General features: G+C 38.6%; 1 protein-coding gene across 1 annotated transcript in view; it reads right to left on the reverse strand.

The window, feature by feature from the left end:
* Positions 1-19,031, reverse strand: part of CLVS2 (clavesin 2) — a 68,902-nt gene that overhangs the window by 10,604 nt on the left and 39,267 nt on the right. The window contains exons 4-5 of the mRNA XM_027602874.1: positions 10,537-10,647; positions 4,133-4,353 (exon numbers count right to left, since the gene is read on the reverse strand). Coding sequence (XP_027458675.1) covers positions 4,133-4,353; positions 10,537-10,647 — 332 coding nt within the window. The remainder of the gene's footprint in view (positions 1-4,132; positions 4,354-10,536; positions 10,648-19,031) is intronic.

The raw sequence follows: 19,031 nt of genomic DNA on the forward strand, positions 1-19,031 counted from the left end.
GATACACTAAGGCTCAAATTCAATAATGCATGCATAAATCGCAGCACAAATTCTGGCAGATAGCAAATGGTAGCAGTTAGGGAGATGACTTACAGAATCCTAGGGCCTGTTTTCCAGTATTAGCCGCGCTACTTTGCCCCTATGTGCCATGTGGAAGTTACTTACCTTCTCTGTATCTGGGTCTCCTCACCAATGAAAGGGAGATAGCACTACCTGATTAGTTGTTTACAGAAGCAAAGGAGTCAACATATACAAAGCATTAGATGGAGTTTGACAGGTAGGAACAATAAATGTTGAATATTATTCAGTAAAATCGGAGCTCATATTACCATGGCAATGTTAATATTGCTGTTCACTGCACTATCCTAGGCACTATCCTAGGTACTGGAGATGTAAGGTAAAAGATGTTCCCCTAGTATAAGGCCCCACAATCGACAACTTTGTATCTTTTCACGTGACCATGCTATTCCTCCACAAATTAACACAGGAAAACAAAGTCCTCTTCCTACACATCTAGATAAATTCCCCCGAAAGGAGGAAATATCTACAAGTCTCTGGTGAAGGAATGATTTTTTTTTTCCTCTCAACCTAACAATATTACAAAACTGGGGAAAAAAGTGGAGGAAAGGAGAGCAGGGGGGAACCTGGGAACAATTCTGTCCCATCCTTGATGGGGAGCTGCCACTCCCTGACACACAGAAGGTGAGAATCAAATGAAATAACTTTCTTAAGGTCATTCTTCACAAGTTTTCAGATAGAACCCTAAAAGCTTAGTAAGATACAAAACCTACACCAAACAAAGGATTTCTGAAATTCTAATCAATCCACGTCAGAAGCAAGAAACTCAGGGTTGGGGAGGTCAACGTGCTGTGAGCCAAGTCTGCAGAGGACAGAATGGCCTAATTAATTGGAGAAGAAAATCAGGATCCAGAAAGACTTCAAAAGGTGGACAGACCGAGCCAAATCTAACAAGATGGTGTTAATCAATTAAAATTATCTGCTTAGAGGAAAAAGCTAAACACAGAAAGAGAGAATTATGAGGACATGGATCTATAAGTAAAGAATCTTCTAGTGCTAGGAAGCTCAATATGAGTTAGCAATGTGCTGTGGCTACCTGAACCACAGCAACAGAGGCAACAACAGAAGCCAGTGAGGGCAAAGCTAGGGTTCTGGAACTTAGATGCAAGTAGTGATAGCAACAGATGTCACCTACTCAGTTCTGAACACTGGACTTAAAAGGGGCCACTGACAGACAGCAGAGCGCTCCTTCATTCACTCCACTAATCCCCAGTGGGCACCCTTTGTGTTTCAGGCCCTACTCCAGGCACTGGAGATTCAGAAAATGGGATAGACAAAGTCATTGAAGTCTTCATGAAGCCTAAATTTGGGGAGGGAACATAACGTTAAATAAAATGAGTCATTTGGCAGGCAGAAAATAAAAGAGGTGACTGATAGGGAGTGACCAGAATAAGGAGGAAGTAGAGATTAAGACTTAATGGTTGACCTCTGAAACAAATAATGCAATATATGTTAAGAAAAAAAAGCAGAGGAAGATAGCAGGAGGAGAAGAATGAAGGGGGGTAAATCGGAGGGGGAGACAAACCATGAGAGACGATGGACTCCGAAAAACAAACTGAGGGTTCTAGAGGGGAGGGGGTGGGGGGATGGGTTAGCCTGGTGATGGGTATTAAAGAGGGCACGTTCTGCGTAGAGCACTGGGTGTTATGAACAAACAATGAATCATGGAACACTGCACCAAAAACTAATGATGTAATATATGGTGATTAACATAACAATAAAAAATTAAAAAAAAAAAAAAAAACTAATGATGTAATGTATGGTGATTAACATAACATTAAAAATTTAAAAGAAAAGACCTAATGGTTGATAAAGACTTAACCACTCTCTTAGGGAGGTGACCTCGGGTTGGGAGATGCAGGAAAAGAGCATCCTATGCAGCCGTGACACGTGGAAAGGCCGTTAGAGAGGAACAAGCTGGAGAGGGAGGCTGCAGGAGCAGAATGAAGGATATTATGGCTGAAAGACAAGGGAGGAAAGAGATGGCGGGATACACTTAGAAGGGTGTGGGGGCAGGATCAGATCATATAGCACTTTGTAAGCCATGTTACAGAATTTATTTTATTCACTGTATGATCAGCAGTCATTAAAAAATTTAAAGCAGAGAAGTGAAATGATCTGACTTAGATTTTAAAAGATGCTTTAGATTGCCATGTGGATAATATATGAGGGCCAGGGGAGCAGGGTGGGGGTAGAGGCAAATACCCAGGTAGAAGTTTGGGAGGAGTGTGGGCATGCAGACCGCAGGTGATAGGATACAGCCAGGATGTGGAGGATACGGAGAGATACGTGCTCTGAGGAAGGAACCACGTTAGCAAACACATCACAGAAGTGGTTGAAGGACATAAGCATTGTTAGCTGGTAAAGGCAAAAACCAGGGATCACCAGTGATAGCGGTTTCCAAATCCTCATGTAGCTCAGTTCCAGAGTGACAGCCTACGTCCTATCTCAGAGGGTAGACAAGGAAGGCTTACGTCAGCAACGCATTAGACTCTATACCTCATGGGTTGGAACCCCAGTCCACTACACATAGACTGTGTGACTTTGAGGATACAACATCTGTTTAACAGGGTTGCTGTGAGGATAAAATAAATTAATGTTACGAAAAAGATACCTAGATAGGGCCTGACTCATGATAAGTACATAGTAAATGGCAAATTCTAACAACAACTAGGATTATTATTTTTATTAGAAGGAAGTTATTCTGGGGCACCTGGTGGCTCAGTCGGCTAAGCATCCGCTTTCGGCTCAGGTCATGATCCTAGGGTCCTGGGATCAAGTCCCACATTGGGCTCCTTGCTCGGTGGGGAGCCTGCTTCTCCCTCTGCCCCTCCCCCTGCTTATTGATTGGTGGAGAAATTAAAGCTGGAGATGTCTCCAGCCTTTCCCTTCTCTCCAAGGCATCGTGGAGCAGCCTGGGGAGAGGAGGACATCACACACACCAACAACAGTAGCAACAACAGCAGCAGCTGCACGAGGAGGCCCACTCTGAGAACAGCGGCGCCCCAGCATGAACACAACTGTGACCAAAGGACCCTTGGTTTTCATCAGAGAAAGATGCAAGATAGTGTGAGGGATGACAGGGGCGATGCCTTGGTCCTCCCTGAGCCAGGTGAAAAGAGACTTGCAGGGGCTGTGGTTCTTATATTTCTGTGATGGGAAATGAACAGAGAAATAATATTCGTTACTATTATCCAAGTGAACTCTGGGTTTCTATGGCCTGGGGGAGCCTGAGAATTAGGTATCTTCTGGTTTGCTACAGAATGCAAAGTCAGAGGCAGCTATACATTTGGGCATGTTCAGCAACTCCCCCGCCCTCCATCACCACTAAGCTGTGGCTGGATGTGTGTATGTTCACAGTGAATCCAAAACACCTAGGGAAGTGCCTATTACAGAGTATGTGTTCAATAAACCTGCATTGACTGAAAGAAAACAGGCATAAAAGTACCACGAGAGTCAAAGCAAGGAATCAGAACCTCACTCAAAAATGAACTTTATAAAGAGTAAAGCTGTAGGAAAATAGAATGTTTTGCCTCAGGAATGGCTAGACCTTTAAATCAGAAACAGAGCAGAGATACTAAAAAGAGAATATAAGTTTGAAATGTGTGTGCGTGCGTGTGTGTGTGTGTGTGTGTGTGTGTGTGTGTGTGTTTGCCATGGATCCCTTTCTTCAAATGAAATCTTATACAAAAGTCTAGGAAACTGCTTGGATAGAAGGAGAGTTGTTCTCGTTGTGGAGATGGGCACTGTTCCCACCCCACCTGCTAGGCCTCAGGTACTCCCCCAGAACTCTGAGGGTACAGTTTGAAAAACCACTGGATTTAGTGATCCCTAACAGCCTTGTTAGACTGTCTGTGAACATGGAACAAAACTGAGTTGACACTGCCTTGAATGACTTTATCTTTGACTCAGAATTCCTAGACGTCTAATCATGGGGGCATAAAAGGATTTAAAATCCCACTGAATATATACTCCCCAAAAGTATAAACCCAGGAGTTCACTTGGGGCATTCCCACACTGGCTACAGCCCACTTCCCAGCCACCTCCAGCATACCTCTTCATGGACTTGGGGGAGAGTTCCTTTTCCACCTCCTTCATGGGCATGGTGTAGGAATCTACATTGTATTCACTGTCATCATCATACTCGTGGTCTAGCAGTGTTCTTGCCCATGTTCCCATGTCATAAGGGGGCAGCATTCCTCCAAACTCAGAAGGCAGGATCTCGGGATGAATTAGTTGATGTAGACTGTTCAGGTTGTTACCATGCAGAAATATCTACAAATGCAAGAAAAGGGTGAGGAGAAACACACACAGGAGAATAAATACCATCCAAATGCTAGGAGAAGGGAGTGAGGCTAGGAAAAGCAAAAACAAGAGTTTTCCAAGTCTGTTAAAATAGTTAAATCCTTCATCCACTCTGTGAAACATACAGGGATGGTACTGTTATTCTAATATTTCATATAAAAATCCTGAGGCATAGGCATCTTAAGTAGTTTGTAGAAAGTCAGATAGTGGTTGCCTTAAAGAGCTGGAACCTGAAATTTGGTTTCCTACTTTATAGTTGAGGACATGAGCAGAATCCAATGGGCATGTTGATCTGTACATCATCTTGATGTTAGTTGTGCAAAGCTAATGATGTGCATAACGAATGCTGTTAAAATAGACCATTCTCATAAGGGACTCATCAACTATAGAGCCCATCCAAGTTATTAAGCCCAAAAGCTGTTACCAGTATGGCTTTCTCTTTTATCATCAATAAAAATAAGAATACTGTAACCACTAAATTACTGCTTCATAATGCAAAGTGTGTGATGTAAATAAAAGTAGATTAGCATCATCATAATGAAAGGATGAGTGAAAGTTCACATCCCAAAGGACTTATATTCTATAATGTTGCCAGTATCTTCTCTACTAGAGGTCTCCATGCTTATTGTTCAAATAAAAATGCAATAATGGAGTGAAAATGTAAAGCTGTATGTATACATTAATAATTGGTATTACCTAGAGCTTTTTTTTAAACTAAAACATTATTGGGGCACCTGGGTAGCTCAGTGAGTTGAGCGTTGGACCTTTGGTTTTGGCTCAGGTCGTGATCTCAAGGTTGTGTGGTTGAGCCACACATCGGGGTCCTCGCTCAGCCTGGAGTCTGCTTGGCATTCACTCTCTCCATCTCCCTCTGCCTCTCCCCTTGCTCTCTCTCTCTCTCTTTCTCTTTCTCTCTCATAAATAAATAAATCTTTTTTTCTTACTTTTTTATTAACATATAATGTATTGTTTGTTTCAGCGGTACAGGTCTGTGATTCATCAGTCTTACCAATTCACAATAAATAAATCTTTAAGCTGAAAAATTACTCAAGGTACATACTCAAGATTTGTTTCTCCATAAATTACTATCTCTTTTCTTTCATTTCAATCTCAAAACTGTAGATCGGTCTTCTCTGAAAAAGCATTCGTGTCATCTCGTATAATTTATATAATATTTGTTTAAGGATTATAGTTTATAAGTAACTTAGAAATAGTCACTCATGGTTTCTAAGTGACTCATACTTCAGGTTTATGATGAACAGGCTAACATAATTACCTTTGCTTTCTGTAATTTTAGAGTCCACTGAAGTAAATATATTGGAAAACAAAGAAAAACTAGACTACAACATCCAACAAAATGATGGGGATGAGAATTATAAATCAACAAGTAATTTCAACAGATTATGGACCAGTAAAAACAGATGAGAGCAGATCACTGGCCAAAATAGGCAGAGCAAACGGCTGCCTGAAATACTTGATACGGAGCCTACAGAGGTGGAAGATGACATCTGCTCCAAAGCACATTAGGTTAATTGCAAACTTTACACCTTCCAACTCCTCTTTGCAGAGCACAACAGCCCCCCTACCACACACACACACACAAACACACACACACACACTTAGGTTCTTCTCATAAGAAATCAAAATAATTTGGGGGGGAGTTAAGTTCGAGCACCTGAAATTCTTATTTTATTAGTTATACAATCTTATTTCATTAGATGTTTTTTCATGTAAGAAATCTCTTCAAGTCATGCATGAGTTATCTTAATAAATCCTTAGAGAAGTCAATGAAATCCTAGCACACTACTTCCTCTCTCTTTGCTAACATTCTGTTACATCCTCCCTCAACATCACTTTCAGCTTTGGCCTTATTTCCTCTTCACTGAAAAAATAGGGCAACCAGATGAGACCCACCCACCAGCATCTGTGTCCCTATACTTTGCCTCTGAGCCTAGTACAATGGAAAGATAAACTCTACAAAGTCCATCCGCTCTCAAACAGAGGCACAAAACCTCTCTTGGCCAGACTTCTACTTCCAGTTATTAACCTATTTCTCCCCTTCCCTTTGTTACAAAACTCATCAAAGGAGTTGTTTCACTGTCCAAATTCTCTAGTCCCATTTTTCCTGGGGGATGGGAAGAGAGGTGGGTTGTTTGTCCTCTGATGGGAAAGATCTCCCAGACAGAGGAAATTTGATGATGTGAGAAAGACAGAAGAGAATTGCTTATATATATATGCAATATAACTGAGTAGAGGAGAGAGGATGGCTTCTAGTGCACAGGTGGAGAGGTTGGCCTTTGTAGAGTTTATCTTTCCATTGTACTAGGCTCAGAGGCAAAGCATAGGAACAAATCCAGGCTTTGCTTCCCACTATTGCATGAAGATGGTTCTCGTCAGGCTCCCTCTCATTGCTAAACTCAATGTCCAATTCTCAGCCCTTATTTTTCTTCAACTCTCAGTAGCATTGGATATAAATGACTCTCGTCATTGCAACATTTATTTCCAGCATCTCTTGATTTTCTCCTACTTTGACAGATGCTTCATTTCAGTCTCTTTTGATTATTCCCCATCACCCCAACATCTTAATGTCACAGAGCTCCAGGCTTCAGTTCTTGGATTGATTCTCTTCTCTAAGTACACTTACTCCTTGGTGATTTCATTCAGTCTAGGGCCCTAAATATCGTTCACACATTGAACATAGATCTATTGCATCCAGACCATTCCTTTGAGGTTCAGATTGCTATTTCCCCTCCCCAGTTGACATCTCCACTTAAGAGGTCAATGGGCACCTCATATGTCCAAAACTGAACTCACAGCTTTCTTCCCCAAATCAGCTCCTCCCTGTTTTTAATGTCAGTTAGTGGTATGACTGCTTCTAGTTCCTCAGGCTAAAACCGTCAACTCATCCTTAATTCCTCTCTAAGTTGTCAGTAAATCCTTTTGGTTCTTCATTCAAAATATATCACAAATCTGAACATCTGACCAATTCTACCCCTACAACCCCAAGTTAAACTACCAACATCCTTCAAGCTATATTATTGCACTAACCTCCTAATTGCTCTCCCCTCTTTCACTCTTGCCACCTACACTCTGTTCTCGACACAGCAGCCAGAATGACCATGTCACAACGTTAGTCAGATCATGTTATTCTGCTCACAATTCCCTGCTGACTTCTCCTTTCTCTTAGAATAAATCCTGTAAGGCCCTCCATAAACTCCTTCTTTGAACACATATACTACTTCCTCCCTGCTGAAACACACCATGTACACATTTGTCTCAGGACATTTGCAGTGGATGTTTCTTCTGTCTTCCACCATTTCATGCAAGAAATCTTGTCCTTGTGGGCTCCCTTGCCTCAGAGTAGCTTACTATTCTAAGAGTTAGCCTAAATAATACTTTTACTTTACCTCCCTACACTGTGCCATTAAAGAGGTTATGGTAGGTGACCTGAGTGGAAGGGAGAAAAGTGAAATACGTTTGGGAATTAGCAAGGAATAGAAGAGAGAGTCCCCCATACTGAGGAACAGGTAGAAAGTTGCACCAATCAGTATGGAAGCCTGTTTCCTGTCAGCTCTTGGGAGTGGCAAGACCACAACCCTGGAATAGCTGAAGAGTGCATGGAGGTTGAATCCTAGGCATTGGGTTCCAGCTTTAGTGAAGAAGCTATTTTTCTTTTTCACAGACAACTTAGGAGCAGAAGGAGACCTTAATTCAAGGAACTAATACTGGCTTGAATAATGAGGATGTCAGAAGTAGCCATCCTGGATGGAAAATTTCGTTCCGCATGAAAGATTCCAGACATTGATGAGATTTTGAGAAGGGACACCCCTACCACCTAGGGTTGCTATTCCCATTGGTCGGTATGTTGGAGACTCAAAGTCAGATTTCATTTAATTAAAAAAAAAACAAAGAACCAGGAGTTTTCTTTTTGTGACAAAAGATGCACAATTATTCTTTGGGTTTTCTTTTGCCAGTTTTTCAGAGCACAGATTTATAGCATCTAAGGTATACAGTGTTTGAGTAATATTATGATGCTGAATCACTTGGAATACCCATAAAGAAATATAATACCTTTGCACGTTATATTGATTATATAAGTAGAAATCAGAAGTGTTTTAACCTATAACTGTTTTCTCTTATGAAGGTTTACAAGTCATATAGTTTTAATTAAAATGGTAAAGCTCAGATATCTCACTTCCATCTAGAATAATGTTAGCCATGAATTTTTCCAGGCATTGTCAAAATTATTCAATTCAATCAAATAACCCCAAACCTGGAGCTTGGGGTTAGACTTGATCCTCCTTAGTCTTTTTCAACAGAGCAGTACATTGTGCTCAGAACAAATCACCCCTGTATTCAGTCTTTCAAGTATTTCTCATTTCACTCTGACTGAAAGCCCAGACCCTTGCAATGGAATACAAGACCCCCTATGATGTGGCATACCATATTCCCTTCCATCCCATCGTCTGCTACCCTCCTCAGTAGCTCATTCTGCTCCAGCTTTCTGCGCCTTCTTGCTGTTTGCCAACTAACCCTAACCTGAGGAACTTTGTCTTTGCTATGCCCTCTGTCTGGAACCCTCTTCCCAATAAACCCACATATTCAGCTCTACTACCTCCTAGCTGTGATTTAGAGCAATTTGCTTGACCTTCGGTGCCTCATTTTCCCATTTATAGAAGGAGAAAAATAACAATGCTTCCGCTAGAGCCATCCTTGTAAGGATTAAATGAGTTAACATATGTAAAGTACTTAGAACAGCATGTGGCCTAGAGTGAATACTACAGAAGCATTCACTAGTATAATATGTACTAAAAGTCCCAGCAGGTGTTTTGGATCACCTGATCACCTCTTCATAAAACAAAATTTGAAAGTGTTATTTGTGAAGCACATCAATACATTTTTTCTGAATTCTAACATGTAAATTAATTTGATTCTCACTGGTAGAAACAATTCTTGATATAAATTGTAATTGTTTACAGAAAGCTTCCTCCTATACTACCGGAACATCTTCAACAAATTCATATTCAGAAGACCTTCTGTTCAATGTTTGATACAAACACATACTTAACAATTACCTGTCCTCTATGCTCACAATGAGGTTTCTACAACACGGCTCAGAAATACCTGAAGTGCTTTCTCATTCATTGAGAAACATGGAAAATTACCTTCAATACACATTTAGAAGTAAAGTATATTTTACTCTGGAACTAATCATCTGAAAATTGGTCACAGCACAGTGGTAAAAATAGCTCTAAATCTGGAGATATTTGGATTCATATATTAGCTCTACAACTCTACAGCTGTGTAAATGAGTAAGCAAGTTACTTAACCATCTTAAGACTTAGTTTTCTCAGCTCTGAAATAGGAGATAAGGCTTACTAAATTTATGCTTCAGAGTCTTTTGGAGGATAAAATGAAATAAGGGGCATTAAAATGCATTTTAAAATCTATACTATTAATAATAACAATAAATGTGTTCAGCATTTACCATGTACCATGCACTGTGCTAAATACTTTATATAAATTGTCTTATTCACAGAAAAAAATGAATGATTATTTTGTTGTATGTACTTTGAATATCCTCATTGTTAGATGAAAATCGGTCTTAGAACTCAAGTAACTCACCATTTAAAGAAATATTAATATTTCTACACATCAGTATTCTTTCTGAAATGTGTGACTGATCATGACAATCACTACAAAATTATATTAGATATCACAAAATTCACTATATTCAATGTGATACATATTGTGAAATAACTTTCATATGTCAACTTATAAAGTTATAACTTTTCTCTAGATCTTACTTGAAATTAAGTGAAATTACGTGTACTAGAAATAACAATCTAGCAACATGGCACAATTTTTTTTTTTGCTTTTAAACTGAGGCTTTAATATATAATGAATGTAATGAAGTGTTCTCCCAATTTGTGGGAAAGTACACTAGCAGGCTTTTAAGTATTTCTTTCACACATACATTGATCAGAATTAATCATAAGGTCTTCAAGAATTTTTAAATGTCTTGTATGTTGAACACTTATATGCAATGTAGAGGCACATTTGACCACAGCCAATATTAGATACACGTTATGCAGCATAATTCATTGAATGTGGGAGGAGAAAGAGTATTAAAAAAAAGAAACAAACAGATACCCTTTTCCGAGTCTTCTCCTTTAGGAAAGGCCGGATCACGGTGTACAGGGCATGGATATACCATGGTTGATTGACAAAATGAATTCCTCCAAATCGTGCTGGGAAACTATCCTAGAGGAACACAGAGTGGGGAGAAAATCAACACATGCTTTAGTATATTGAGAAGGCTTGAGGAAAGTCATATGGTATATAAATGTTATTCCACACACTTAAATGAGATGATTTGTATAGTTAAAATGAATAAGAAGGAAGAAACTTACTGCATGAAACACTGTAACTTTCAGGCCTAAACTGAGCAATATGTAATAAAGCAAATCCTTCTCAAGCAGTTTGTTGATAAGAACCCTAGCATTTTTAGGAAGTGCCGTATTTTAAGCCTACAAACTGGTAACAGTCATTATAGGCCAAGAAACAGAAGTAAAAGATATTAGGAATTTGTCAAATACTGAATCTATGTTAGGTAAGTGTTTTATTTAAATTATTTCTGTTAAAGTGTATTTAAATTAATTTTTTTTAATTTCACTATAGTCATCTACATTGTGAGCACTGTCATATATCAAAACTCACTTTATTCTACCTTGTTTTATCGACTTCATTATAAACATTCTCCTTCCCTTATTTCAGCCATAAAAAAGGGGGGGAGGGAAACACGCATAAGCAAAATAGGAACTTAATGTTGTAGTGTAAGAAACGTGGGGATGCATTTTGCTAGGTTAAATTAAGTCAAAACCCTCTGAGTGAACCCCACAGGAAGAAAACAGGCCTATCGTAAAGCCAGCCTCCTCTTCAGCAAGAACTCACTTGTGTAAGGTTTGCATCTGAAGTGATGTAGAGAGGTGTTTTCTTCCTGTCTGTGATTAAACAGGTGCATCCCACTTCACTCCGTAATATGAAGGAAATCCTTAAACTGAATGAATTGCAACATCTGACATCACTTGAATACGCTATGGATTACACATAAGTAGACTGATTCTTGCTACTAGTTCAAAATCCCACACTGAACTGACTACAAAAGTCTCATTAAAAAAAAAAAACAACTATACCACTAGAAGTGTCTCTCAAGAGGTATCAGAATAACTGGCATTCTTCTGGGTTCTATTTAGAACATGAATGGGAACAAAGGAAAAGTAAAGGAACTGAAATAATCACAGATGCATTTTTTAAATTTAAACTTTTTCTTATATAAGATTGTCTAATCAAAAACATGCACAGCATGACCCCATTAAAATGTTTTAGTTTTGGGGGGACACTCAGGAGCATTAATAATTAATTCATGGTTTTCTGTGTTGATCTTCAGAGCCAATAAGCACTTTTTTTTACAAAACAATTTCTATCTCTGAGAGTAACACACCATAAAAAGACAACAGTACTTAAAAAAATAAATAAATAAATTAGAATAACAGTAAAATATGTCTCCTTTTATGTCAGTGCCTTACTTCTTTTATAAACAAGTACTTTTCATTCAAGAAGTTATTAGAATAATAGAAATGAATCAGATAGAAATGCAGACATAGTATTTTTTAAGTCATGACATTTTTATAGATAAAAAGAAAATAAAGTATATACAATAAAGAGAATGCTAAGATAAACATCCGTGTGCCCTCCACTCAGCTGGAGGAATAGAACATGATTGGTAACCTTAGAGTTCCCTGTATTCATGTTCTCTGACCCTCTCCCACATTTTAAAATTTCATATTGTAATTCTCTTGCTTTTATTTTATAAATATTATAAATATTATATTTTGCTTGCTATTTCTTTTATAATTTTGTATGTTTTGTTTATGTTTATATTTTATATTTTATTTATTTTTATATTTTTTATACTGTTGGGTTTTCTAAGCACTTAAAGTTTATAAATATGTCACCAAAGTGAATATATTCGTCTGTTGTCACATTACATTGTTTCTGAGGTTCCTCATATTTGAGTTTTACACATGTGCAGTTGTAGTTCATTGTCACAGCTGTATAGACTACTATTGTACGGTACATCATAATTTATTTTCTCTTGTCAGTGCATATTGTTTTCCAAATATTTTGTCTGTTTTGTCATCACCAGCCCTGCTGCACTGCAGACTTCATGCTTGGACATGTCTCTCGGGCATGTTCAAGTGTATGTGTGGGGCATATCGCTAAAGTGTTACTGTTGAGTCAGAGAGTGTACATTCTTCAACTTGACAATTGGTAACAGCAATTATATCAATTTATATGCCTCCTTCCCCCAGCAATAAGGAAAGTTCTAGCTCTTCCACATACTGCACTCGGTATTGTCAATCTGTTTCATTTTTGCCAAGTTATGGTTTTTGAGACAGATTTTCATGTAGCTTTAATTCCCTAGTTACTTGATCTTTCCTTCTTTTAATTCCATCATTAATAACATTATTTAATAATATAACCATTTAATACATAGGTATTTTGTTCTTAGTCCTTGAGCACTTGAATCTGGTTACTGTCTCTGCTGATCTTGTTTACGCTACCTTGTTTATGGTGAACTCATATTTGGCAAATACTAATCACTGGGAATCCTGAAGAAGCTGACTTGAGGATGCCTTTTTCCAGATAAGGTCTGTATCAGCTCCTACTAGCTCCTACTCCTACACCTACCAGCTATCAACCTGGTTTGGCTTTAATTTAATTTCCCATTTGAGGATTTCTCTGATTGTACAGTGAGTATTCAAATCTCAAACTCATATGAGACAATTATGGTCTCAGATTATCAGAGACTATTACCATTATTATTAATACCAATATTGTTATTACTATTATTTTTCCACGTACTTTTTGGAGAGGTAGAGAGGTTTATTTAAAGGCTTCCTAGCCAGCAGGGATTTTCCTAGAACAAACCTTCCCTAACGGTGTAGCACCTGGATGAATGCAGTCTCACATTTAGTCCCCCATTTGTCCTCAGTGTACACAAACCTGGTCTCGGCTTCTGCCCACCCCAGGCCCTCTAAAGCCATAGGTTTCCCCAGTCAACATTTGCCTCCAGAACCCCCTAGACTTCACTTATTCTCCTGTTTTCTGTTTTGTTTTGTTTTTCCAGAAGGCTTTGTGTTCTTGCTTCATGGTTCAGGGGCGGGTGAGGAGTGGTGACTTCTCTCACATTCCCTAGAGTTCAGCAAAGAATCGGAAAATATTTTTGCTATGATTTATCTAACACTTCTGTGTTTCATGTCAGGAAGATCTTCAAGAATTTTTAACCTACTGCACTACCTGAAGCAGAACCATTTAGAATGCTTTTAAAACACACTCCCGAAAGGGCATTTAATCTCTAGAACAAAACTGAATAAACATCAGCTACCAAGTTGTGAAGCTAAATGTCTTAGCTCAGTGATTTTTAAACTGACAATCACATGGAGGCCATGCATCTTCTATTAAAAAATGAATATGCAGACATACACACAAAACTTACATGAGTTCATGGGCTTTCTTAGATATATCTCTACGTAAAGAAGGACTTGATCAGCACCAAGTCACAGTTGAGACAGGAGGAAAGAGAAGGGGAAACACTGACTTGGCAGTGAAGTTCATCTAGGTTAAAATTCGGATTCAGGACCACCTCTCAGGCATCAAAGTCCAAAACAAGGACAATATAATCCTTGATTCCTTCCTTCTCCTCACTGTGATGCCCATGTTTCCTTCTTTTCTCTTCTCCTTGTGGTATTACAATGCCTTGCATGGTATGCCTTCCGTAGCTGTCCTCCAGTCCTTGCATATTCTGTTTCAGCTTTTTGTTCGGTGTTCTTTGTTTTCGCTTTTCAGTTTTGGAGGTTTCTATTGATATATTCTCAAGCTCAGAGATTCTTTCTTTAGTCATGTCCAGTCTACTAGTAAGTCCATCATAGGCATTCATTTCTGTTACAGTGTTTCTGATCTCTAGATACCTTCTTTTTCTTTCCTAGACTTTCCATCTCTCTGCTTATATTGTCCATCTGTTTTTGCATGTCGTCTACTTTATCCATTAGAGTGGTTAGCATATCAATCAAAGTTGTTTAAAATCCTCAATCTGATAATTCCAACATCCCTGCCGTGTCTGGTTCCGATGCTTCCTCTGTCTCTTCAAGTTGTGTTTTTTGACTTTTTTTAGTATGCTTTATAATTTTTTTCTTGATAGCCAGACATGATGTACCAGATAAAAGGAACTGCTATAAATGGGCCGCCTATAATGCGGTTGGTGAGGTGTGGTGGGAGAGAAGTGTTCCACAATCCTATGAGCAGGTCTTGGTCTGTTAGTGCGTCTTTGCCTCTGGACTGTGAACACCCAAGTGTTTCTCCGTTTTTTTCTCTGCCCCTAAGTGGGACAGGTAGCCTAGAGCTGGATACGTATTTCCCTTCTCCCATGTGGAAGGCTAAAGTTGGGTATCTTCCTACCCCCCAGGCCAGTTAGGTTCTAAACTACCCCAGCAGATTAGGCTCTGGTTAACTAGTTTCTCCTGCGGGCAGGCCTGTTAAGAATAGAGGAGGGCACTTGTGATGGGCACCAGGTGTTGTATGTAAGTGTTGAATTACTAAATTCTATACCTGAAACTAATCATACACTGTATATGAACTAAGTGGAATTAAAACAAACAAACAAAAATCTTGGAGAAAAACAGCAGAGTGCTCTGGCATATTTTGAAATTTTTTTTTCCTTTCCCTCTGACAGAAACACAAGGGGATTTTTCCCTAATATTTCCTGAAAACCTGGTCCAGCTCCTGGAAGTAAATCTCACAAAAGTGTGGAGGGCCCCCTAAGACTGGGCTCCCTGGAATTTTTAACTCTCAGCCTCATTCCCAATGAGCCTCCAGCAATTTGTCGTTTAATGTTCACGACGTCCTGCCCCAACATTAGTTCCCACCATGGTTTGCTTCCCTTTATGTGTCTCTGCTCCAGTAAGCCAAGACTCCCTGTGTTCATCTGTCTGTCCCTCCAGTCTTGGTGACAGTGGTTTTCCCTGTTACCTCACTGTGAATCTAAGAAGGGTTGTTGATTTTTTTAGTCTGTCCAGTTGTTTATTTGTTGTTAGGACAAAGTGGGGTCTTCCAAGCTTCTTACAAGCAGAACTGGAAACCAGAAGTCTGATCCTCTCACCTCCAATCATGCCCCAAGCCCTGCAATACTTACATCCTCAGCTCTGTGTAGCTTCATATTTTCATATTCAGCCTCACAATCACTGTAAAACACCGAATCCTCTGTGTCCACTCCCCTGCTTGGCACCACCTCACTTCGCTGAACGCTCTTCATGTCTGTTGATGTCCATGTGCAGTTTTATAGCTTGTTGGCTTGTTCTCTCCCTTGTGCCTAGCATGACCTCCCCTCCCTTTTCATATTGTCTTCTCAAGCTGATCTTTTAAGACCTAGCTCAGGTGACACCACCTCCAGGAAGCTCTTTTTGATCCCTTCTCTCACTTTTCCATGCCTTGGTCTCCCCTTGAAACCCCATTCTCTGCCATCATGAGCACAGGGCCCAAATCTCTCACTGTACTTGCCATATGACCCTGATATTGTCTCTTCATTTGTCCGCCTCCAGTGTTAAACTGTGAGCTCTTGGAGTGCTTGATTATGTGTTTTATATGGTCTGTTGGTGCTGGGCCTACATCCATTTCCACCCTATTCATGCCCCACCCAATAGGGTAGGGGATGGAAGGCTAAAACACAATAAAAAAGTTGATTGGTATTGCCAACAATTACAAAATGGTATCAATCAAAGCAAAGCCTCTACCTTCTCCTCATTGACATATAAACTGTATAGACACTATAGATATTGGCACTATGGGCACAAACATACATAAGTGAGTTATTCATATACTTCTAGCAAAGTATGTTTGCCTCAAATGTCTAGTTATTCAAGAAGAAAAGTTGGAGAATGCATTATTAATATATTATTCAATTCTTTAATTGATTTTGATGAAATACAAAAATTATGTGTTAGGATAATACTATTACAAGTAAATTGTCAAATTTGGGAACAACATAAATCAGTATAATTTCTGGTACAATCAAGGTAAAATTTGCAGCTATAAATGAGCAAAATGAGGTTTTTTATGAGAATTAAAAATACAACTTTGGTCTTGTTTCACAGGACTGTCTAGAGTTCCTAAAATGATCAAGAATGTTAAGAAGTGACCTCAGCATAAACATAAAGAAAATTGTATGTGGGGCGCCTGGGTGGCTCAGTTGGTTGGGCAACTGTCTTCGGCTCAGGTCATGATCCTGGAGTCCCAGGATCGAGTCCCGCATTGGGCTCCCTGCACAGCAGGGAGTCTGCTTCTCCCTCTGACCCTCCCCCCTCTCATGCTCTCTCTACCTCATTCTCTCTCTCAAATAAATAAAATCTAAAAAAAAAAGAAAAGAAAATTGAATGTGTAGCTCACTCATTCAAAATTAAATTCATTAGCCTTTTAAAATATTTATTTATTTCAGAGAGAAGGGGGGACAGAGGGAGAGAGTATCCCAAGCAAACTCCCCGCTGAGCTCAGAGCCCAATGTGGGGCTCAATCTCACGACCCTGAGATCACAACCTGAGCCAAAACCAAGAGTCAGACACTTAAGTGACTACACCACACTGGCACCCCCATTAGCCTTTTTTTAATGTTTGTTTTTCCTTTCTACCTTTACTGCACTTTTATGAAGCATATAATTTCAACTATTATATGCACTATGGCAAAGTGCATGTAATGATGTGTCATAGTATGCAACACCTAGAAATTACACTTTTAATTCCATAACTCTAGCTCTAAAATTATACTAAGATTAAAAATATTGCACTATTCTTTTATGATGATTTTAATATAGTTATTGGACATGATTATTGTAGAAATTCTGAACATCAAATAAAGTATAATAAAAAAAGTTACTCATAACCTTACCAACCGGAGACAAAAGCAATCTTAGGGGATGCTTCTAATTTTTTTCAGTTAAGTTTTATATAGATGACATGAAATTCTATATAAAAGTCTGGAATTATGAGAATAATTTTTACAATGCTTCATAGGTATAAAACATATATGATAATATTACTCTCTCTAAAAGTGTGCCTAGGTATAGAAAGTAGAAGATGACTGTTACAGCAGTTGGTACTACTTGTTTCTTAGATTATATCAATATTAGTTTCCTTCAGATATGTTTAAACTTAAGATTGGTCTGCTTTACAAAGAAGGTTAGGAGGAGGGGAAGATGGGGAAGGCATCCCTCAGAAGGACAGATCTAAAATGCAGCCCAGAATATTGAAGAGAATGGAGTGGAAATGCAAGAGTCCCCAGTGAAAGGTTGCCAATGTGGAGAATACAGATTTAACATTCTGGATGGTAGGAAGGCCTCAATTAAGAGTTCTGTTAATAGAGAATTCAGAAAATGTTATTAAAGAGTTCTCTTAGCTAATCTAATAAAGAAAATCAGGACATGGCAAAAAAAAAAAAAAGAAAGAAGAAAGAAAAGAAAGGAAAGAAAGGAAAAGAAAAGAGAAGAAAGAAAAGAAAAGAAAAGAAACTGATGTGTCTTGACATACTAACCACACCATATTTTCCTAAATATGTCTTTTGGGGGTACTCTTTCTAGCTGGTATAATAACATTTGTATACTCATGTCTATCTTTTAGAATGTTGTGTAAGCTATTTGTATACACAACCCACCTGTCTTCTAAAAGATTAAGATTCCTGAAGGAAATCATATTTATCCTAGTTCCAAAGTTCTGCTTCCATTCCCCACCTCTACTATTCTGTGCAGTGTCTGGAACTAAAGAGAATGGGGCTATAGCTGCGATCCCATATATGTAGTCTCATTAATACTGGGCAGGCAGATCTAGGCAAGTCATTCCATTGCTTTCATGAGGGAAACAAGGATTTTTACCAAAATATTCTAACTAGTGTATTTTGCCAAATTGAGAGACAACAGCCAGGAAACTATTTAATGACCAACTAATTGGAATGTCTTTTTCTATGCCTGCCTCATAACTGGTAATGAGCCATGTGTAAATGGATGCAAATAACAGATTGAAAACAAAGGCTCTTGACCTGGCACAGAGATAAGTTTTTAAACTGGGGTTGTCAAATGTAGGAGGATGCTTCACCTCCAACCTCTTAACTTCTAACTGCCTGTTAAAACCTCATGCTATCCAGGTAAGCAGACAGTAAAGGAACTGGGTTAGATGCAAAGAATTGTGTAGAAACAAAATTTCACCAAAATAGGTAATTGCTCTGACATGTAGGGAAACAATAATTAACATTTTCTAAAGTTTACTTAACACTTGGGAGTTTGAGAAAAGAGAAAAAAATAATTAAATGGCTAAAAAATGAATAGTCAATTATTGTTAGAGGAAACAAGTCAGCCTTCAAAGATATATCACATAGTATTTCGAAATAAGCACTTAGCAAGATTTTCTATTTGATGAGCAATCTCCGAAACAAAATGAACATAAATTACAGATTTAAATTTTAATGATTCCTCAGAAAACAATGTCTTAATTTTAATAAGTGTTTTAAAAAACATGGATTAACCATGACAGTTCATTTAAAAGAGT

This window comes from Zalophus californianus, chromosome 7 (genome assembly GCF_009762305.2).
Source record: "Zalophus californianus isolate mZalCal1 chromosome 7, mZalCal1.pri.v2, whole genome shotgun sequence".
Lineage (NCBI taxonomy): Eukaryota > Metazoa > Chordata > Mammalia > Carnivora > Otariidae > Zalophus > Zalophus californianus.